General features: G+C 40.8%; 1 protein-coding gene across 1 annotated transcript in view; it reads left to right on the plus strand.

Annotated features, from left to right (window-relative positions):
• CARD11 (caspase recruitment domain family member 11) overlaps positions 1-18,677 on the plus strand; it is a 250,592-nt gene that overhangs the window by 132,737 nt on the left and 99,178 nt on the right. The window contains exons 9-11 of the mRNA XM_073633053.1: positions 11,468-11,629; positions 14,367-14,415; positions 15,135-15,247. Of these exons, the coding sequence (XP_073489154.1) occupies positions 11,468-11,629; positions 14,367-14,415; positions 15,135-15,247 (324 nt within the window). The remainder of the gene's footprint in view (positions 1-11,467; positions 11,630-14,366; positions 14,416-15,134; positions 15,248-18,677) is intronic.

The following is an 18,677-nucleotide window of genomic DNA, read 5'->3' on the forward strand; positions in this document are numbered from 1 at the left end:
GCATCCAGTCTCCCCGATTTATCGGCTGGAGAATTGATTGAAGGCTCTCCATCCTGAATGTTTCTACCCGAATTGACCGGTTGAGTTTCTTTAGGTCCAGGACGGGACGAAAGTCCCCTGACTTTTTCCTTACCAGGAAGAGTGGGGAATAGAAACCTTGACCTCTTTGATATGGTGCGACCTCCACTATTGCTTGTTTCCTTAACAGGTCCTGGATATACTGGACCAAGGACAGCCTTTTCTCTCTGGAAGGAGGAAGTTTGGTTGCGCAGAAGTGACCCCTTGGAGGGTGGTTCTTGAACGACCACCTGTGCCCGACCCGGATGGTGGATACTGTCCATGGATCTTTTATCAATTCCGCCCAAACCAATTTGAAACTTGTGAGCCTGGCACCCACTACCGCTGGTTGGGCGGGCGTACCTTCAAAAAGGTTTCTGTTCATTGGAGGCCGGGGTCTTGGTTTTTTGGAATTTGAGGAAGGACGTCTGAGGGTTCTTCCAAGTTCTCCTGTACTCCTTCCCAGGTCTATAGGATTTTGCATCCCTGTATCTTTCCGGGAGATTGCGCTTGAAGGGAGGCGCTCTTTGCTGTTTTGGTCTTCTGTCTGAAGGGATAAGACCAGACTTCCCGCCTGTCGCTTTGGATATTGCTGTATCTAGCTTTGCGCCAAAGAGGTTAATTCCATCATATGGAATCCTGCACCAGTTGGACTTTGAGGCCGGGTCGGCTGACCAGGGTTTAAGCCACAACGCCCTCCTGGCCATTACCGTGGCTAACATAGATCTCGAAGCGGACCTAATGGTATCCACAGAGGCTTCCGCCACGAAGTCCCCTGCGAGACTGAGTTCCTGTAGGGCTTTAACGATCTGGTCTTGATCTGCGCCTTCGGCCACGAGTTTCGCGGTGTTTGCAGACCACCCGGAAATAGCTTTCCCGACGGCGGCCAGTGCCACTGCTGGTCTGCAGGCACCCCCTGCGAAAACGTAAGCCCTTTTAAGGTCCGTATCCACCTTTCTGTCCAGGACATCCCTGAACGCCACTGCGTCCTCAATGGGAAGTGTCACATGCCTGGCTAGGCGCATCGAAGAGGCATCCACCACTGGAGGGGAAACCAGGGGAGATACCCTGGGTTCTTTTAGAGGATACAACTTGGTAAGCCTGTTAGAGAGACTAACTTTCTTCTCTGGATTCTGCCATTCATCTTTAATAAGCGCATCCAGTTCGTCTATGAATGGAAAGGCTTCAGGCACTTTCTTAAGATTTGGAAAATATTTCCTTTGTTTCTGTTGTACCTCTTCAGGTTCTTCCCAGTTAATCGCTTCCTTGACCGATTTCACAAAGGGGCCTATGAGCGAAAAATCAAAGCCTGCTGTCGCCTCCAGTTCTTCCTCATCTGACGGGAATTCTTGTTCCCTAGATGTACTGGGATGGGATGGAGAGGTGCTTAGGGCTGTAACCTCCACGTCTGGAGTTGAGATATGCGTAGCAGGGACTCCGGTAGGCTCTACAGTGAGCAGTTCTTTCTCTCGGGTGGCTTCGTCCATGCATTTGCGGCAGGCTAATCTGTCTGGTAGGGCTGTGGCCCCGCATACCCGGCAGGCATTTCCCGCCGGACGGGAAGGATGCGCAGGAGACTGACGTCTACGAGCAGGGGATCTTCTGTAATGGGAGTGTCTATGCCTAGAGTAGGAACGGCTCCTCCTACGGCTTCCCCTGTGGGCTGAGCGACTTCTGCCGCGTGAGCGGCTTCGCCTATGGCTGGAGCGGCTCCTCCTGCGTGAGGTCTCTCTTCGCCTTGATTTTGACGATCTTGATGACCTGGTAGGGCTGACCAATTAGGCAGCATTAGTACGATCCTGCTCTCTTTTTCAATCTTCACTACTTATCATGAACATCCCCCTCCTTACCTATTGGGCTGATGGTGATCTGCTGGGGCAGCGGTCTCCATTGCAAGGATACTGTGATTCCCTGGAGGGATACAGGCAAGTATAAACATGCAAGCAAAAACCAAGGAACCAGGGAAGAGAAAAACACTTACGCCAAGGAGGGAGCGATCAGAGGTGAGGCAGAGCTGATAGCAGAGTTTGATAGCAGCGTCAGGAATGCTCAAGAAAGCTGGAGGCATCAGAAACTGACATTCTGAGCCTTTTATAAGTAAGAAAGGGTTTCCGCGCTCACGGACTCAGGTTTGCAGCCTCCCCTTAGACACACCCCCTGGGGGTGAGTTATATTGGTAGAAAAATTAAGGATAGGGGTAAGTGGCGCTACCTATATTGGGGTGCCTAATTGAATTTATTACTCTGTGCTAATATGTGTAAATCAAGAAAAAAACACTCAGCAGGGAAACCTTTAGTTAGTGAGTGTGCTCCTAAAAAATAATAAATAAATAAATAAACCGTGCTAGTGTATATAAGCCAAAAAGATGCTCATATATATAACTGAGGTGTTGTTACCTTCCAAACCAGTGCAATGTATAATAGAATCAGATATATAACACACACCCCCACCTATTGCATGAAGAGGAATCTAACCAGTAGGAATCCCCCCTGCAAGTGGCGTGGTAACAAAAAATCATTGAGCAATACGTACAAGGTGATAACTCATATAAATCCAGAACACATATTGAACCCCTCTCCCATCCAGAATCCCGAGATAGATGTGATGAGAGGTGTTAGAGATCTTAAATATGTTATAGACATAATACAAAATGTAAATAAATAAAAATCTGAAAAATGTGAAAAAGTCTGTGAAAAAAATCTGAAAACACACATATAAAATATAGTTCCAGCAAAAAATTGTTGTATAGTGTTCCAGCAACGTTCTTATGATTAGTGACTTTCGTGAGAGAAAAAACAGCTCCAGTGACTTGCGGTGCTCCCCCTCAAGGATCCCCACTCACCAGCTCCCTACACCCCTACAGGGGTAATAGGCATGTAGTACCAGGCCGTGGAGTAGCGTCCTAGATTCCAGTAAGGCTGTCCCTGGGTGCTCCCACTCCAGATGTAATAACCCGTCCGTGGTATGGTCATCCACATAGGAAAGAAACAGGGCTCCCGTAGTGTATTACGTTTAAAATTACTTTATTAAAAAATTAACCCAAACATCAGGCTCAATAAAATAAAAATAACTAAAAAGTCCAGGCTCCTTATGAAAAGGAAGCCAAAAGATCACACTGCGTATAGGTAGCATGCACGGAGAGAGCTCGTGGATCCCAAACCATCAGCTGAGCGGCGTGCGCTTCAGCTGCGTTCCACACTCTCTTCCGACTTCCGCGTGTGACGTAATTGCGTAGCTCCGCCTTACGCGTTTCGTCATTGACGTTATCAAAGGCGTAGCTAGCGTACCTCATACTCTACTATTTGTAGGCAAGCGGGCATACTGAGTTCCTGCATTACTCCTCCCATGGGCGGATTACTGTTGCATATATTAGATATCCTTTCCTATCAGGTGGAATCATTGTGAACTAAAGGGTTGTTCCAAGTATTGTATATGATATGAAACCTTATATCCCTGCTTGCCATCATAAGGGGCAGACATGTATATTATGCAATCTGCTCTTGCACAAGAATAATGAGATTAAACTATCCATTATTGTATATTAACCAATCTAAACTATTAATTAGGGGATACCATTTCTTCAGTCCATAAGCTTGAATTACAAAAACATAGGGGGGTCCGATAAAAGAACATAGGGTAGGACCCCTATGGGTGAAGTTTATGTATTACTGCTCCATATCCTTTTTAATAATATTGTGTCATTAACATGGTTTGTATAGATGTATATATATGAGATTTGCAAGGTAACAATATTAATAGATATACCCCTGCACTCCAACCTCATAATTTGACCATGCCCCAGCTCAAATAATGGACTTCATGTACTGGGCTAAGGAATTGGTATCACCATATATCACCATTCATATATATAGGGAACTTTTATATTTTGAGGAAATAAACCTTAATGGAATGAGACCATCATATGTATATATATATATATATATATATATATATATATATATATATATATAATCCCTCATACACCCCTACCGGATTTATAGCAGATGGGGGACCATATACACATCCTCCGAGAAGGGGAACGGGGTATACAGATATTATAGGGAAATGCTATATAAAAAAAAAAAAAAATATATATATATATATATATATAAAATATATAATCCAGATGGAATCAGACCATCGTATGTATATATATATATATATAATCCCCCATGCACCCTCACCGGGTTCATAGCAGATGGGGGACCATATACACATTCTCCGGGAAGGGGACGGGGTATACAGATATTATAGGGAAATGCTATATGAAAAACACTTACAACAGATTCTCCCCTTTAAGAAATCCATACTATTCGCATCCCCTTATGGGAGAGAATATGATGAACAGAGGGATTTTCCCAGGGAAGGATATCGGGACAGGCCCCCAGGAAGATGGAAGACTCGCGTCCCCTACAGAACCCCAGGATGGAGAACACAACGTGGAAATGGGGGAGGACCCCCGAGAGGAGGACAGAGGAGAGCAGGCGACCCCACTCCTATGGGGAGGCAGGAGCCCGGAGAGAGGATACACCCCAACAATGGGTGGGAACACACCCAGGAAAGAAACAGGGGCACAATGTCAAGCTACCCGGAAAGAAGAGGCAGACAAGAGGAAGGAGAGGAGGTAGGAAGAAAAAGAAGGAGGGTATACTAGGGAAAGGGATCTTTAACCTTAGCAACTCCACTTTTTCTGCTGAAGAACTCAGAGTGTTGGACTTGGGACTCAAGTTCGCCCCTGAAAAAACGCTAGATAAATTCAAAGCTTTCATTGACCTCCAGAAGTTTATGAGGAAACTCAACCTTAAAAAACACTTCGCTCTGAATCAAGAAGGTAATACTCGGGAAGTTCCTGAGTATATACAAACCAATCTAAAAAATAATTCCATTTAAAACCCTAAGACACCAGGGAGTCAATGCATGAATGCATTCAAGAAGATGGTGGAAGAGGATTTAAGAAACCTACGGAAGAAGGACAGAAAAGGGAAACACGCTGGGACGCTATTAAGAAAATAGGGGAACGACATGAAGTAGTCATAAGACCAGCGGACAAGGGGGGAGGACTGGTCATCTTGGAGAAGAAGGACTACCAGGAGGAAATGGAAAATCTCCTAAAAGTAGAGAATACTTACAAGAAATTAAAGAGTAACCCCAAAAAGAAATATCAGAAGAAACTGAAGATCTACATTGAGAAGGGGAGAAAAATGGGAATTTTAAACGCAAAAGAAGCTGAATATCTGTTCTCAAAATCTACTAAGACTCCAGTTATGTATTATACACCAAAAATACATAAAAGAATGCATAAACCACCTGGTAGGCCCATAATAAGTGGGATTAACTCAATTTTCTCGAGACTAGGAGAATACCTGGATAAATACCTGAAGCCGTTAGTTCAACAAGGAAAATCTTACCTACGGGATAGCCCAACAGCTCATTCAGGAACTCCAAGAAATTAAAGATGGTGGCAACTGGATTTTGGCAACTATAGATGTTAACTCGTTGTACACTAGCATTGTACAAAAAGATGGGATAGCCGGAGTAGAAAAAGCGTTGCATGAAAACACTGGGATGAAACAACAGCAAATCAACTATATCCTGGAGGGGCTCAAGTTGGCCATGGAATGCAATTACTTTTGGTACAACAGTAACTACTACGTACAAACTAAAGGTGTAGCCATGGGGGCACGTTATGCCCCCAGTGTAGCGAACCTGTTCCTGAACATGTGGGAAGAGGAGTATATTTACGATCGAAAAATCCCTCAAATTAAGATGTATAGGCGCTACATTGATGACTTGATCATCCTATGGGATGGAACACCAGATGCTTTCGAGCAATTCCTTGGACAACTGAATGATAACAAATATGGAATTACGTTCACAGGGAAATGGAACCCCCAGAAGATAGAGTATCTAGATCTAGAAATCTTCAAGTCAGGGACATCCCTCTGTACCCGCACCTTTTTTAAGGATACAGACCGCAATGGGTACATACCCACCTCTAGCTGTCACCATCCAAGGTGGAAGGGGAATATCCCAAAGAGCCAATTAATGCGTCTCCGCAGGAATTGTGACCTAACGGCGGATTTTGAAAAACAAGCAGATGTGCTTATTCAGAGGTTTCAAGAAAAAGGGTATGCAGCCAACACCTTGGAAAAATTAAAACTGGAGATAATGAAAGTGGACAGGAAGACCCTATTTAACAACACCAAAAAGAGAAAGAATGAGCAAGGAGAGATTCTGTTCATCACAGGGTATAACAACCAATATAAAAACGTTGAACGTATTATCAACAGGTACTGGCTAATTCTACAAGAGGACAGAGTATTATCAAAAATCTTACCCAGAAGACCAAAATTTGTGTACAGGAGAGCACCTAGCCTCCGGAATTATCTAGTACACAATGTCATAGACCCTCCAAAACAAGTAAAAATTAGTACTAGTCTGAAGGGATTCTACAAATGTCGTAGATGCTTACCATGTAGGGTCAGTAAACCACAGCCTAGGAAGAAAGAAACATTCAAATCCACAGTAGATCATAAACAATATAAAATAAAAAAATTAATTACATGTCAGAGCACGCATGTTACGTACATTATAGAATGCCCTTGCCACCTCCAATATGTGGGGAGAACCACCCGGCCTCTAGCTGTCAGAATAAGGGAACACATTAATAACATTAGGAAAGGGTTCCCCAAACACCACCTATCCAGACACTTTGACGAGGTACATCAGAGGGACCCCACAGGGCTCGTGTTCTATGGCATAGATCATGTTGAAGATCATTGGAGAGGGAATAATAAACTTACACTCATCTCCCAAAACGAAACGGAGTGGATTTATCGTTTACAATCCCTAGCCCCGAAAGGGTTAAATCTGGATATAGACTTAAACTGTTTTATAGCCAACCCTTAGATATAGGTCAGGGTGCCCACTTACCTAAACCTCTGGGAGTTTGCAGCTGGCCAGTGGGAAAATACATGGAGGGTTTTTGAGGGTAGGGCCCCGTCCACCTGTTTCCCCCCTAAGTGCTGGTAAGGGGTGGAATGTAGAAGGACAAGAAATAAGGGACTCTCCTCCTATAAAAAACTTTAAAAAAACATTAGAAAAAGGGGGGGGGTCTTTCTTAGGTGAAAAAATAGGGGTCTCAGTACATACCTTCCCCCTCTTGTAGGTGGCTTCTCTCCTGTGATCTGGATTATATATAATTTTTATTTTTCATATAGCATTTCCCTATAATATCTGTATACCCCGTCCCCTTCCCGGAGAATGTGTATATGGTCCCCCATCTGCTATGAACCCGGTGAGGGTGCATGGGGGATTATATATATATATACATATGATGGTCTCATTCCATCTGGATTATATATTTTATATATATATATATATATATATATATATATATATATATATATATATATATATATATTTTTTTTTTTTTTTAATATAGCATTTCCCTATAATATCTGTATACCCCGTTCCCCTTCTCGGAGGATGTGTATATGGTCCCCCATCTGCTATAAACCCGGTAGAGGTGTATGAGGGATTATATATATATATATATATATATATATATATATATATATATATATATATATACATATGATGGTCTCATTCCATTGAGGTTTATTTCCTCAAAATATAAAAGTTCCCTATATATATGAATGGTGATATATGGTGATACCAATTCCTTAGCCCAGTACATGAAGTCCATTATTTGAGCTGGGGCATGGTCAAATTATGAGGTTGGAGTGCAGGGGTATATCTATTAATATTGTTACCTTGCAAATCTCATATATATACATCTATACAAACCATGTTAATGACACAATATTATTAAAAAGGATATGGAGCAGTAATATATAAACTTCACCCATAGGGGTCCTACCCTATGTTCGTTTATCGGACCCCCCTATGTTTTTGTAATTCAAGCTTATGGACTGAAGAAATGGTATCCCCTAATTAATAGTTTAGATTGGTTAATATACAATAATGGATGGTTTAATCTCATTATTCTTTGCAAGAGCGGATTGCATAATATACATGTCTGCCCCTTATGATGGCAAGCGGGGATATAAGGTTTCATATCATATACAATACTTGGAACAACCCTTTAGTTCACAATGATTCCACCTGATAGGAAAGGATATCTAATATATGCAACAGTAATCCGCCCATGGGAGGAGTAATGCAGGAACTCAGTATGCCCGCTTGCCTACAAATAGTAGAGTATGAGGTACGCTAGCTACGCCTTTGATAACGTCAATGACGAAACGCGTAAGGCGGAGCTACGCAATTACGTCACACGCGGAAGTCGGAAGAGAGTGTGGAACGCAGCTGAGGCGTACACCGCTCAGCTGATGGTTTGGGATCCACGAGCTCTCTCCGTGCATGCTACCTATACGCAGTGCGATCTTTTGGCTTCCTTTTCATAAGGAGCCTGGACTTTTTAGTTATTTTTATTTTATTTTATTTTATTGAGCCTGATGTTTGGGTTAATTTTTTAATAAAGTAATTTTAAACGTAATACACTACGGGAGCCCTGTTTTTTTCCTATGTGGATGACCATACCACGGACGGGTTATTACATCTGGAGCGGGAGCATCCAGGGACAGCCTTACTGGAATCTAGGACGCTCCTGAGCCTTTTAAAAGCACCACCATGGCCGCCGGGGTCACGTCCCGCCTGCACATGCGCAGTAGCACCGAGCCGCACTCGGCGCCATCTTGGAACCTGGCGAACCTGCCAGGACGCCCTAAAAACACTCACTGCGCATGCGCAGAAGCACCGAGACGCCCGACCGCACAGAGAAGAGACAGAGGAGTACCACAATGCCCAGCAAGCTGCACCAGAAAGTGGGAAAGGCAGATGAAGACTGCTGCACACAACTAAGCCTGTTTAAGGCTTATACTAAAGCCGCATATACCCCTGAGATCACCAGAGTGGGGTTCCTTCCATCTAGCTCATTTAGAGGCTGTACAGGCAAGGAGAGGCTAGAACCTGGCTGGGGCGAATTCGGTAAGGGGGTGCTTCTGACATCTTCAGTCCTTCAGGTGAGGAAAAATAAGAGAATACTGGGGCGGGGGCCATCTTTACAACTTATAGCTATGTGGTCCTATCAGGTTGTGAGGGGCGGAGTCACAACCCAAAGTGTATGCTGCCATGATGCGACAGGAAATCAATATAGTGTAACATTCCTAATGTGCATATACAATGTTCAATAGATATATAAATAAACCATTCCTAATACTATACACCTTTCATTATAAATGCAATTTTTTCAAACAAAAGTCGTTTCAGAAAAGATCAGTGTGAAATATTATCAATAAAGGATAAAGCCAGTGTTGAAAATATATAAAATATATGTACAAAATATACAGTCTCTTCAAATGTGCAAAGAATGTGCAACAGAGATGCATAAAGTGTCCAAGTGCAAAGAAAATTCCAGGTGGTCTAATCAGACTTGTGGCCCCCCTTTCACAATCTGTGCACGGCGTGCCTCAGGCTCTCACCTCTAATGGAGACCCCAATGGGTCTAATCACACATCTGTGTAATCCTCAGTGGAAATCTCCACTTCTCTCCTCTTTGATTATGACACAGTGATGCAGGGAAACGACTGTAGCTCCGGATAGTGAAAGGCTCCTCTTCTATGTGCTTCACATCCTTATAGACCTCTCTCCAGCTCTCCTCCAATTCAGGGGTCATATATAGGGATAGAAGGAATCTCCATAGTGTAGTATTCAATAAAAAAAAATATTTTAAAGTAGTAACTTACATATCAAAACTTAAATGTTCAACAGTGTTAAATCAAAAACGTCCAGTCTCGGCCATGACCGTTGCCTGGCTCCTCCCAATGCATTGCATCACTATCACGTGACACGGTACTTGAGAAAAAAGGGGTCTTTATATGCAATGGGTGTGAGGGACAGTTTATCTAGGAAGTTAAGCCAATACATGTTGATTTGAATAAAGTGTTTAAAACTGGGCCTGTGGTGTCAGGGAGAAAGGAAAAAATCCTGGACGGCCGCACACCGCTAAAGGCATCTTTATTTAAATGATTAAAATCCAAAAACAGTCAAATCTTGTGCATAGAAGACAGGTATGACTAAGCATCTATCCATGATGTGAAAAGCGTTAGCTGGTTTTCCCTGTCTTATATGCACAAAATTTGACTGTTTTTGGATTTTAATCATTTAAATATAGATGCCTTTAGCGGTGTGAGGCTGTCCAGGATTTTTTCCTTTCTTCCAAATTTGAGCAGAGCCAGCACCTGCAGGATCGTAATAGGGCGGGTGTCTTTAACAGGTCTGGAGCTTTTTGAGCTGCAATTTTTCTTTCATCCTGTGGTGTCAGGGGACAGAAGAGCAGAAGACCTGACACAAAGAGGGTCACTCCTCTGCTCTCCTCCTGCCTCTATTCATAGAGCCAACCTTCGTAAAGGTAACCAATCTGATATGGATTGCCATATTGTGATTTATTTGCCATGTAGGTGTGCCTCTGCTTTTGGGGTTATTCTTAGGTTTTGAATCCCCTGAAAGCAGCCTAAATATAGTATTGAGCTATATTGCTCATAACTTCAGTTATTGCTCTCCCATTGCATTGATTGAACATATATATTGTTACTGTTTGTTACTTTTCCACAGAAATATTGCAGTAAAGAAAATTTCTGCGTTTTATCATAACATGTGTGCTTCTCATTGGTTATTGGTTGCACTTACACTAATGTGAGGTGTACCAGAGACTGTTACTGGGGTTGGGAGGCAGAGTAACGGACTGAACAAACTTAAAGAGGAGTTCCCATTTTTTTTTAAAAATTAAAAATCAGCAGCTACAAATACTGCAGCTGCTGACTTTTAATAATCGGACACTTACCTGTCCCACGGTCCAGCAATGCGTTGGATAGAAGACCCACTCGTCTCCCCTGCCGTGCGCCGTGATTGGCCACTCAGTCATCTGGGACCTGTAATGTGCCCCAGATGATTGACAAGAGGGAGGGGGCAGAGCTGAGCCCTTCCTGCGCCGAGGGGAAGTGATGTCACCAGCCCAGGCACTAAAGGAGGCAGACTAGGCTCAAGTATATCTGCATTAAGTCTTTAGTGACAATTATTCAGAATAAATAAATTAACACTTTAGCAAACAGCCCTAAAAGCACTTTAAATTCATTGATATGTGCTGATAATGTACTGTATGGTAGCATGCTACAAAAAAAAAAAAAAAAAAAACACAGATTCAAAGTATTGCAAATAATATATAACTTAAATAATGCTTTCTGCTAAAATATCTTAGATGAATAAAAAGGCAACAGAAAATACTACAAAAAAAGTTCTTTTTTATGACTGTATACAGACCTGCAAAATCAGTACTTTACAAGCTGGGTTTATTGTTAATTATTTTTTGTTAAACTTTCCTCAATAGAGTTTGCCAAGAAATCTGCACATCATCATGTCGCCGGGCTCAAAGACTAGTGGTCAGGAGGCTGAGGACTCATCTGATTCTATGGGATCTCCTGATGAAAAATATTTCTTCAACGGTGAATCAAAGAAAAGAAGGAGGATGAACCTAAAAGGCATTCCCCAAGTGTGTTTTTCAGCCTTTATATACAGTAGTGTTTACCAATGGAAAAAAAATGCTTGTTGGGTATTAAAGTAGAACTAGTGTTCCCAGTGGAAGATTTTCACTCTAATGCCTTGTACACACGATCAGATTTTCCGATGGAAAATGTGTGATAGGACCTTGTTGTCGGAAATTCCGACCGTGTGTGGGCTCCATCACACATTTTCCATAGGAATTTCCGACACACAAAGTTTGAGAGCAGGCTACAAAATTTTCTGACAACAAAATTCGATCGGTTAAATTCCGATCGTGTGTACACAAATCCGATGCACAAAGTGGCACGCATGCTCAGAATAAATTAAGAGACGAAAGCTATTGGCTACTGCCCCGTTTATAGTCCTGGCGCACGTGTTTTACGTCACCGCGTTCAGAACGATCAGATTTTCCGACAACTTTGTGTGACCGTGTGTATGCAAGACAAGTTTGAGCCAACATCCGTCGGAAAAAATCCATGGATTTTGTTGTCGGAATGTCCGATCAATGTCCGACCGTGTGTACAGGGCATAATACTTACATAGGGACAACCCAAAATTTGGGATTTTCTTTACTTCCACTTTCAATAATATTGGTAAACTAGAAAAATAGAGAGGTGGAACTCCTTAATGGGGCACAGACAGCAATAAAAACTGACAGGGGTTCTAATCCCACTTTTCAAACTTAAAAGAGTTTTGCCTTTAGTTATACCTGAAATGTTTAATTGTATGGGGTTTTTCTTTTTATATTTTTGCAAAAATTAACAATAAAAACAACGATTTACATACAGAGATGAATAAAGTGGAATGCCAGCTTAATACTAAAACCACCATTTATTCCAGTAATTTATCCAATAAAAAACCATTCAAATACAGATAATATCAATCCATGGAACTGTCTTTATATTAGCTTCCTGTAATCCCTATACAGAAACCTTCAGAGGGTTTTACATTTTTATTAGTCTACTGCTGCTAACAGCAGAAGATAGCCCTTGAACAATATCATCAATGTGGTTCTGCTTCATTGTCCAATCAGCAAGACTGGATAGAGAGCAGGTAACACCTCAGCAGTACTACTTTAAAACCCATAACAAAACTTGATGATAACTAAAAATGTTAACAAACATAGATTTGAAAATACACTGAATAGGTGCATATTTATAATGCAGTAAATCTGACATTCACCAAACATTCACTGCAGGTGAATCTCCCAAGTGCATGTGTTTTAAATGACAGTGACTGATTCACCACCAGTGAATGGTTTGGTGTTTGGTGAATTTCACACTCACTGCTTTATAAATATGACCCATGGTGTTCTTTGCCACATTAGGGTTTACAGGTACATAAACATTAAAGAATTCTTAAACAAACAGCTATCACTTTTGAGAAGATCTGGTTAAAAATACCTAGTGCATGGGATCCCATAGGTAACCACATTCAGGTCTGAAGAGACTAATTTGAACAATCTATGTTCTTTATAAACAGCTGTGCTAGCTGTCTGTATAACTAAAATTTATAGGGTCATTCCACTGTAACTGGTCTACTACTAGACCTGTTGAGTGACCAATCTACGGTATATCAGCACTACAAAGAACTTGATTACATATCTCCGTCAAAATTAAAGGTAAAAAATGATGAGCAAATATCAATTCATTTGCTTCACTTGCAATTTGCTGAGATTCACAATGCTCCCAGAATTTAGTAAATAAACAAAAAGTCCAGTGTACCTCTGGCTAGTTCACTTAGGACCTTGCAGAGCAGGCAGGGGGTGACCTTCCATAATGGAAACCCATGCGCCAATACAGAATGAATTCCCTGTCTCTCACCACCAGTCAGCCGTTTGGTGGGATTTATTGGGGATTTTGCCTTCATTTATGTGCAGAGGACACAGAAAAGATGGAGCAAAACTTCCTATCCCTAGCATTATGCTTCTATATAAGGACAACAACAAAAAAGGAAGCACTGTATAGTACAAGACTTCCTCTACAGGGTAAGGAAAGAGATGGTCGGCACTCAGGATGACATCCAAAATAGTATTTCTTTATTCAGTACATGTACAAAGCCTACGCGTTTCGGACGTTAGTCCTTGGTCATGGCTCAACAGGGAGAGCACTGTGTGCTATGCCACTGCAGAAATCAACTGCTAAGTGGTGCTTTGACAAACACCTGAAGGCCAACGGTGAATCCCTGGTTACATGATTTAGCTCATTCATTCCCAATCAAATGTTGTTCAAACTTTATTACATAATTTATAAGGTTTCTGTTCTGAACATAATACAAACATCTATTTCTCATAGGGCCAGGCAGCTACAATTTTCAAAATAGGAGGCAAGAGGAATGTTCTGCAGGAAGAATGTAGTCATTATAACAGTTCTGTATGTGAGTGCTTTCATGTGGTCAGATGAGTCTGATTTCAGCAGAATGATCAGTCACAATGATAAACCTTTTAATGTTATTGTGATTCACAACACCCCATAACAGTATTCTTTGAATAAGAAGGAATTTATTCAACTTTCTTTAGTATATTCTTCTAAATAGCTGCTGTTAAAAAAGCAGCATTCAGATCAACACAGAAAAACACCAGAATCCAGAATTTTAGATCTACAATAACAAAAAAAGTAGGTTTCTTGATCTTTGCGGAGTATACAACTTTGGCTTTTTATGACCTTTGTAACATAATATTGATTGAAGAAATATCTACATTTTATCTCCCTTTCTCTGTTCTGCAGATTGTAAGAACAAAGTCTCCAGTATCCAACAGGCAAAATGGATTTCAAGGTTAGATATAAATATAGCCCTAAACCTTAATTTATCTAACCAGATATGTGTACTTTTTCATTGGGCGATCCCAAATTAACTCTCTGTATTGCTGGAACTGCTTCAGAGAAGTACCAGAAGCTGCATGTTTCTTGCTAATTGTATTTTCTTTAATTTGATTCCAGCATTTGTATCATAAGTTATATATTGTATATTGAAAGTAGAACCAGGCCAATGGGTAGGCACACAAGGCTCCCACCTTTCATGCATTAAGAGGGAAATGTGAATCAGGTTTCCCTGTGTAAACTTTAGCCCAAACCTCACCCTTTTTCCATGGCTCTAAATTTTTCACTAGGTTGACATCCATACTGTCATGTACTGTAGTCCCAAATATAAAATTTGTATATTACACTGCCACTACACCCTTTTCAGCAATTCATTTCCTGTGGTTCAACTGTACTCTCTCAATCCTGTGGTATCCAGGTACAGATATATTTAATCCATGGGGGTCCTCTTTTTAAATCAACGGAACTCGAATTCAACAGGGAATCAGTAAAGGCAGCTCCAATATTTCTATAGGCATAGAATAAGAGTTTGTTTTTTCAATTTATGTTTCCTCAGTGTTTTAATGTCATGTTTGATATTTGAGCAACATAAGCATTTAATTTGCGCACATTTTTCATTTGCAGTAATTAATGATAGTGTTAATATTATGACTGTTTTTCCCCGTTTTTATAAAGCTTCTGAAGATCTGGAAGGCAAAATTGATTGCATCAATTGTCAAACGGAGTCAGTGCCTTGTAGGTCTGGATCATTTACCAATACTATTGTCAACAGTTCTGATATTTCCAAGGTAGTATGTTGATGAGTTCATACATTATGTGTCTATTTTCTTGTCCAAAGCGCATTTAACCTTGTTTGTGTAAATCACCAAACTATAAAGTTACAAGTATGAAGAATACAGCAAAATGTGTATAGCTGTAGTGGATACTGTATATCATGCCTTTTTTCTGGCTGCTGTAATTGTCCTAAGACTGTGTGCCATGTCACCTTAGTGTAGAAGATTTGTAGAATTTATTTTCTTAGTAAAACTGTATGCAAATATTTGTGGTATTGTAATTTTAAAAAACTGCATAGCGTTAGCTTTTGTAAAGGTTTAGAGGCCCACATGACAATCTCAATAAACTTGCACGGTAGACACGTATATTGTATATACATGTACAAGAAGTATTTTTTTATTTTGCAAAGAAGCATGCAGCTTTCATGCTTTATAATCATTCCCAGTCTGAGGCCACATATAGTCTGTTTTCTTACACTCCCTTGGATTCCGTTTACCTTGTGCAAATGCATCTCTGGCAAAATCTCATTCAGAATGGGGCAGCATCACTGACATCACAACTCCTATTTCTGTTCTCTAAACGTCTATTTAGTGACTACCCTGGTCCTCATACAATGCCTCTCTTGCTTTCTTAAATGGTTTCCAAACAGCAACATTATGATATTTACATCCTGAATGGTAGCTACTGGGTGGGTTCAAAGAAGCACATGCACATACCTGTTACATAAGCACTCATAGATATATATATTTTTTGCAGCCTGAAATTCAAAAGTAATAACATTTGCGTGGTTTAAATGACTTATATTTTTATATATTTTTTGTAGAACTGAACATATATACATATAAATATACTATACAGTCTGTTTTTGTACTGCAAGTGATAACAGCATAGTGTATAGTACTTATATACAGGCTTATTTTTATTTGTTTTTGACAACATGGCTAATTAAATGTCTGAGTAAATGAGACACTGAAACTTACTGCACTAACCCTGGGCGGTCCAATAGGCACTCGAGTTAGACCTCATTAGATTTAGTAATCAGCTTTCAGTAACCAAGGTGGTTAACACAGCCTCTCTACTCTATTTGTGTTTCTGCCCTGGTCACTGCAAGCTCATCTGGGACTCAGGCAGAATCTTATTCAGAAGGGGACAGCACCATTGATATAAATATTCCTCCTGCACAACTGATATTGAGTGACCGTATTGTACCTCATCCACCCTTCTGTCCTTCAAGTCTGAGTGAAGACACTTGTGCTTGAAGGATGTGGCTATTGTTCAGCGTTGCCAGCAAAGACCACTAGAAGAAAGGCCCAGAAGCAGCATATTTGCTGAGAGAATAAAGTATATTAAAGCATCTCCAAGCAAACATCAGTACCAAACATAACGTGCAAGGGGTACAGGACTATGAAGAGACAAAAAAACAAATAACGTGAAACTTCAGTTTTGCTTTTAACACACAATGACTAAGATACCGTTTATGACTTCCCTAACACGCATATATTTAACAATAACTAAAGTGGAAGCAAAACCTATGCAAAGGGTTTTGTTATGCAAATGTAACTTTAATTTAACTGTTATGATAACTGGAACAATATGACTGACTAGATAAAAGATGAAATGGCAATGGCCCACAATGTCCACCATTGTGTATGGCAACAACAAAGATCTTCTTCATATGTTTGTCTTTGGCTAACCTTGATCTTCTTCATATGTTTGTCTTTGGCTAACCTTGCAACAGTTCTCTGTTATAGGTTTCAAGCTTTTCAGTTTCAAATCCACAATATATACAAAAATATTTTAGGGTGTCCTTACCTTTATGTCCTTTTGTTAAGTGAATGAAAATATTGTTGGCTAAATCTGTAATAAAACTTCACACATCTCCATTTAAGTTTATTGACTTTGATAGTGGTCTTGTTCTCTAGTTGACAGTAAATAGGAAGATTATCATTTGAGATCTTCACTGGCTAGGAAATATATAGGATCGTTTGCATTGTTGTATTGTGAAGGGATAACACTGTAGTCGGGTTACTTTCTGTCATTCTTCAACACTTTGAGACATCTAACATTGTTGAAAAGCCCCAGTTCTGGCACAGATGAAGTTTTGTGTGCATGGGGGGTTATTTACGAAAGGCAAATCCACTTTGCACTGCAAGTGCACTTGAAAGTGCAGTCGCTCTAAATCTAACGGGTAGATCTGAAATGAGTGGACGCTCTGCTGATTTTATCATCCAATCATGTGCAAGCTAAAATGCTGTTTTTTATTCTCCCTGCATGTCCCCCTCGGATCTTCAGCGACTTTACTTCCAAGTGCACTTTCCGTTTCAGTTCAAAATTGGGCTACACTTAATTTAACAACTTGGTCTACTGGAGCTCCTGCAAAGTGTTTTTTTTACTAAACTTTGGACTTGATGGACCTCCACCTTTTTTTTTTTTTTTTTTACTATGTAACTTTTCAAGTTTCAAAATACCCTAAAGATATTATCATTTGCTAACAACCACTTAAATGTTCTCCAGCACAAATGAAACCATGTCCTGTAGATATTTAAGACAGGAGCTGAACATTGTGGATACATACTGTATACACAGGGTCATGTTAGAAGGCAATGGCACATATCAACACAAAATATTTTATCACAAGCATAAAGAATGGCAAAGAGAGTATAACAGTTATGCCGCGTACACACGGTCGGACTTTTCGTCTACAAAAGTCCGACAGCCTGTCCGACAGACTTCCGGCGGACTTTCGGCGGACTTGCAGCAGACTTTCTAACGAACGGACTTGCCTACACACGACCACACAAAAGTCCGACGGATTCGTACGTGATGACGTACACCGGACTAAAATAAGGAAGTTCATAGCCAGTAGCCAATAGCTGCCCTAGCATGGGTTTTTGTCCGTCGGACTAGCACACAGACGAGCGGATTTCGGGGTCCGTCGTAGTTACGACGTAAAGATTTGAAGCATGTTTCAAATCTAAAGTCCGTCGGATTTGAGGCTGAAAAAGTCTGCTGAAAGTCCGGAGAAGCCCACACACGATCGGATTACCAGCCAGCTTTAGTCCGTCGGCGTCCGTTGGACTTTTGTAGACGAAAAGTCCGACCGTGTGTACGCGGTATTAGAGGCTTTGTTCCTCTACAGTGCCTGGATGTCTTTGAGAAAGCAAATACGGTAATTAAAAGCTGTATCAAGATATTTTACAGCAGAATGTCAGAAATTCTGTCTATGGTCTAAAACTTAACCTAGAAGATTGGATACAGAAGAATTTCATAATTTGGAATTGCCAACTCAGACTTCTGATCTCCAGCCCTTTGAAATTCCATGACATCAACTACAGCAGGCAGAGCAAACAATACATCCCAAAAAATATGCATGAACAGAAACTTTTTTTATACAGTAAAGTAGACATGTCCACTGCCAAAAAATTTGTTCGTTTTCGTTTCATT

Source organism: Aquarana catesbeiana, linkage group LG06, assembly GCF_042186555.1.
Source record: "Aquarana catesbeiana isolate 2022-GZ linkage group LG06, ASM4218655v1, whole genome shotgun sequence".
Lineage (NCBI taxonomy): Eukaryota > Metazoa > Chordata > Amphibia > Anura > Ranidae > Aquarana > Aquarana catesbeiana.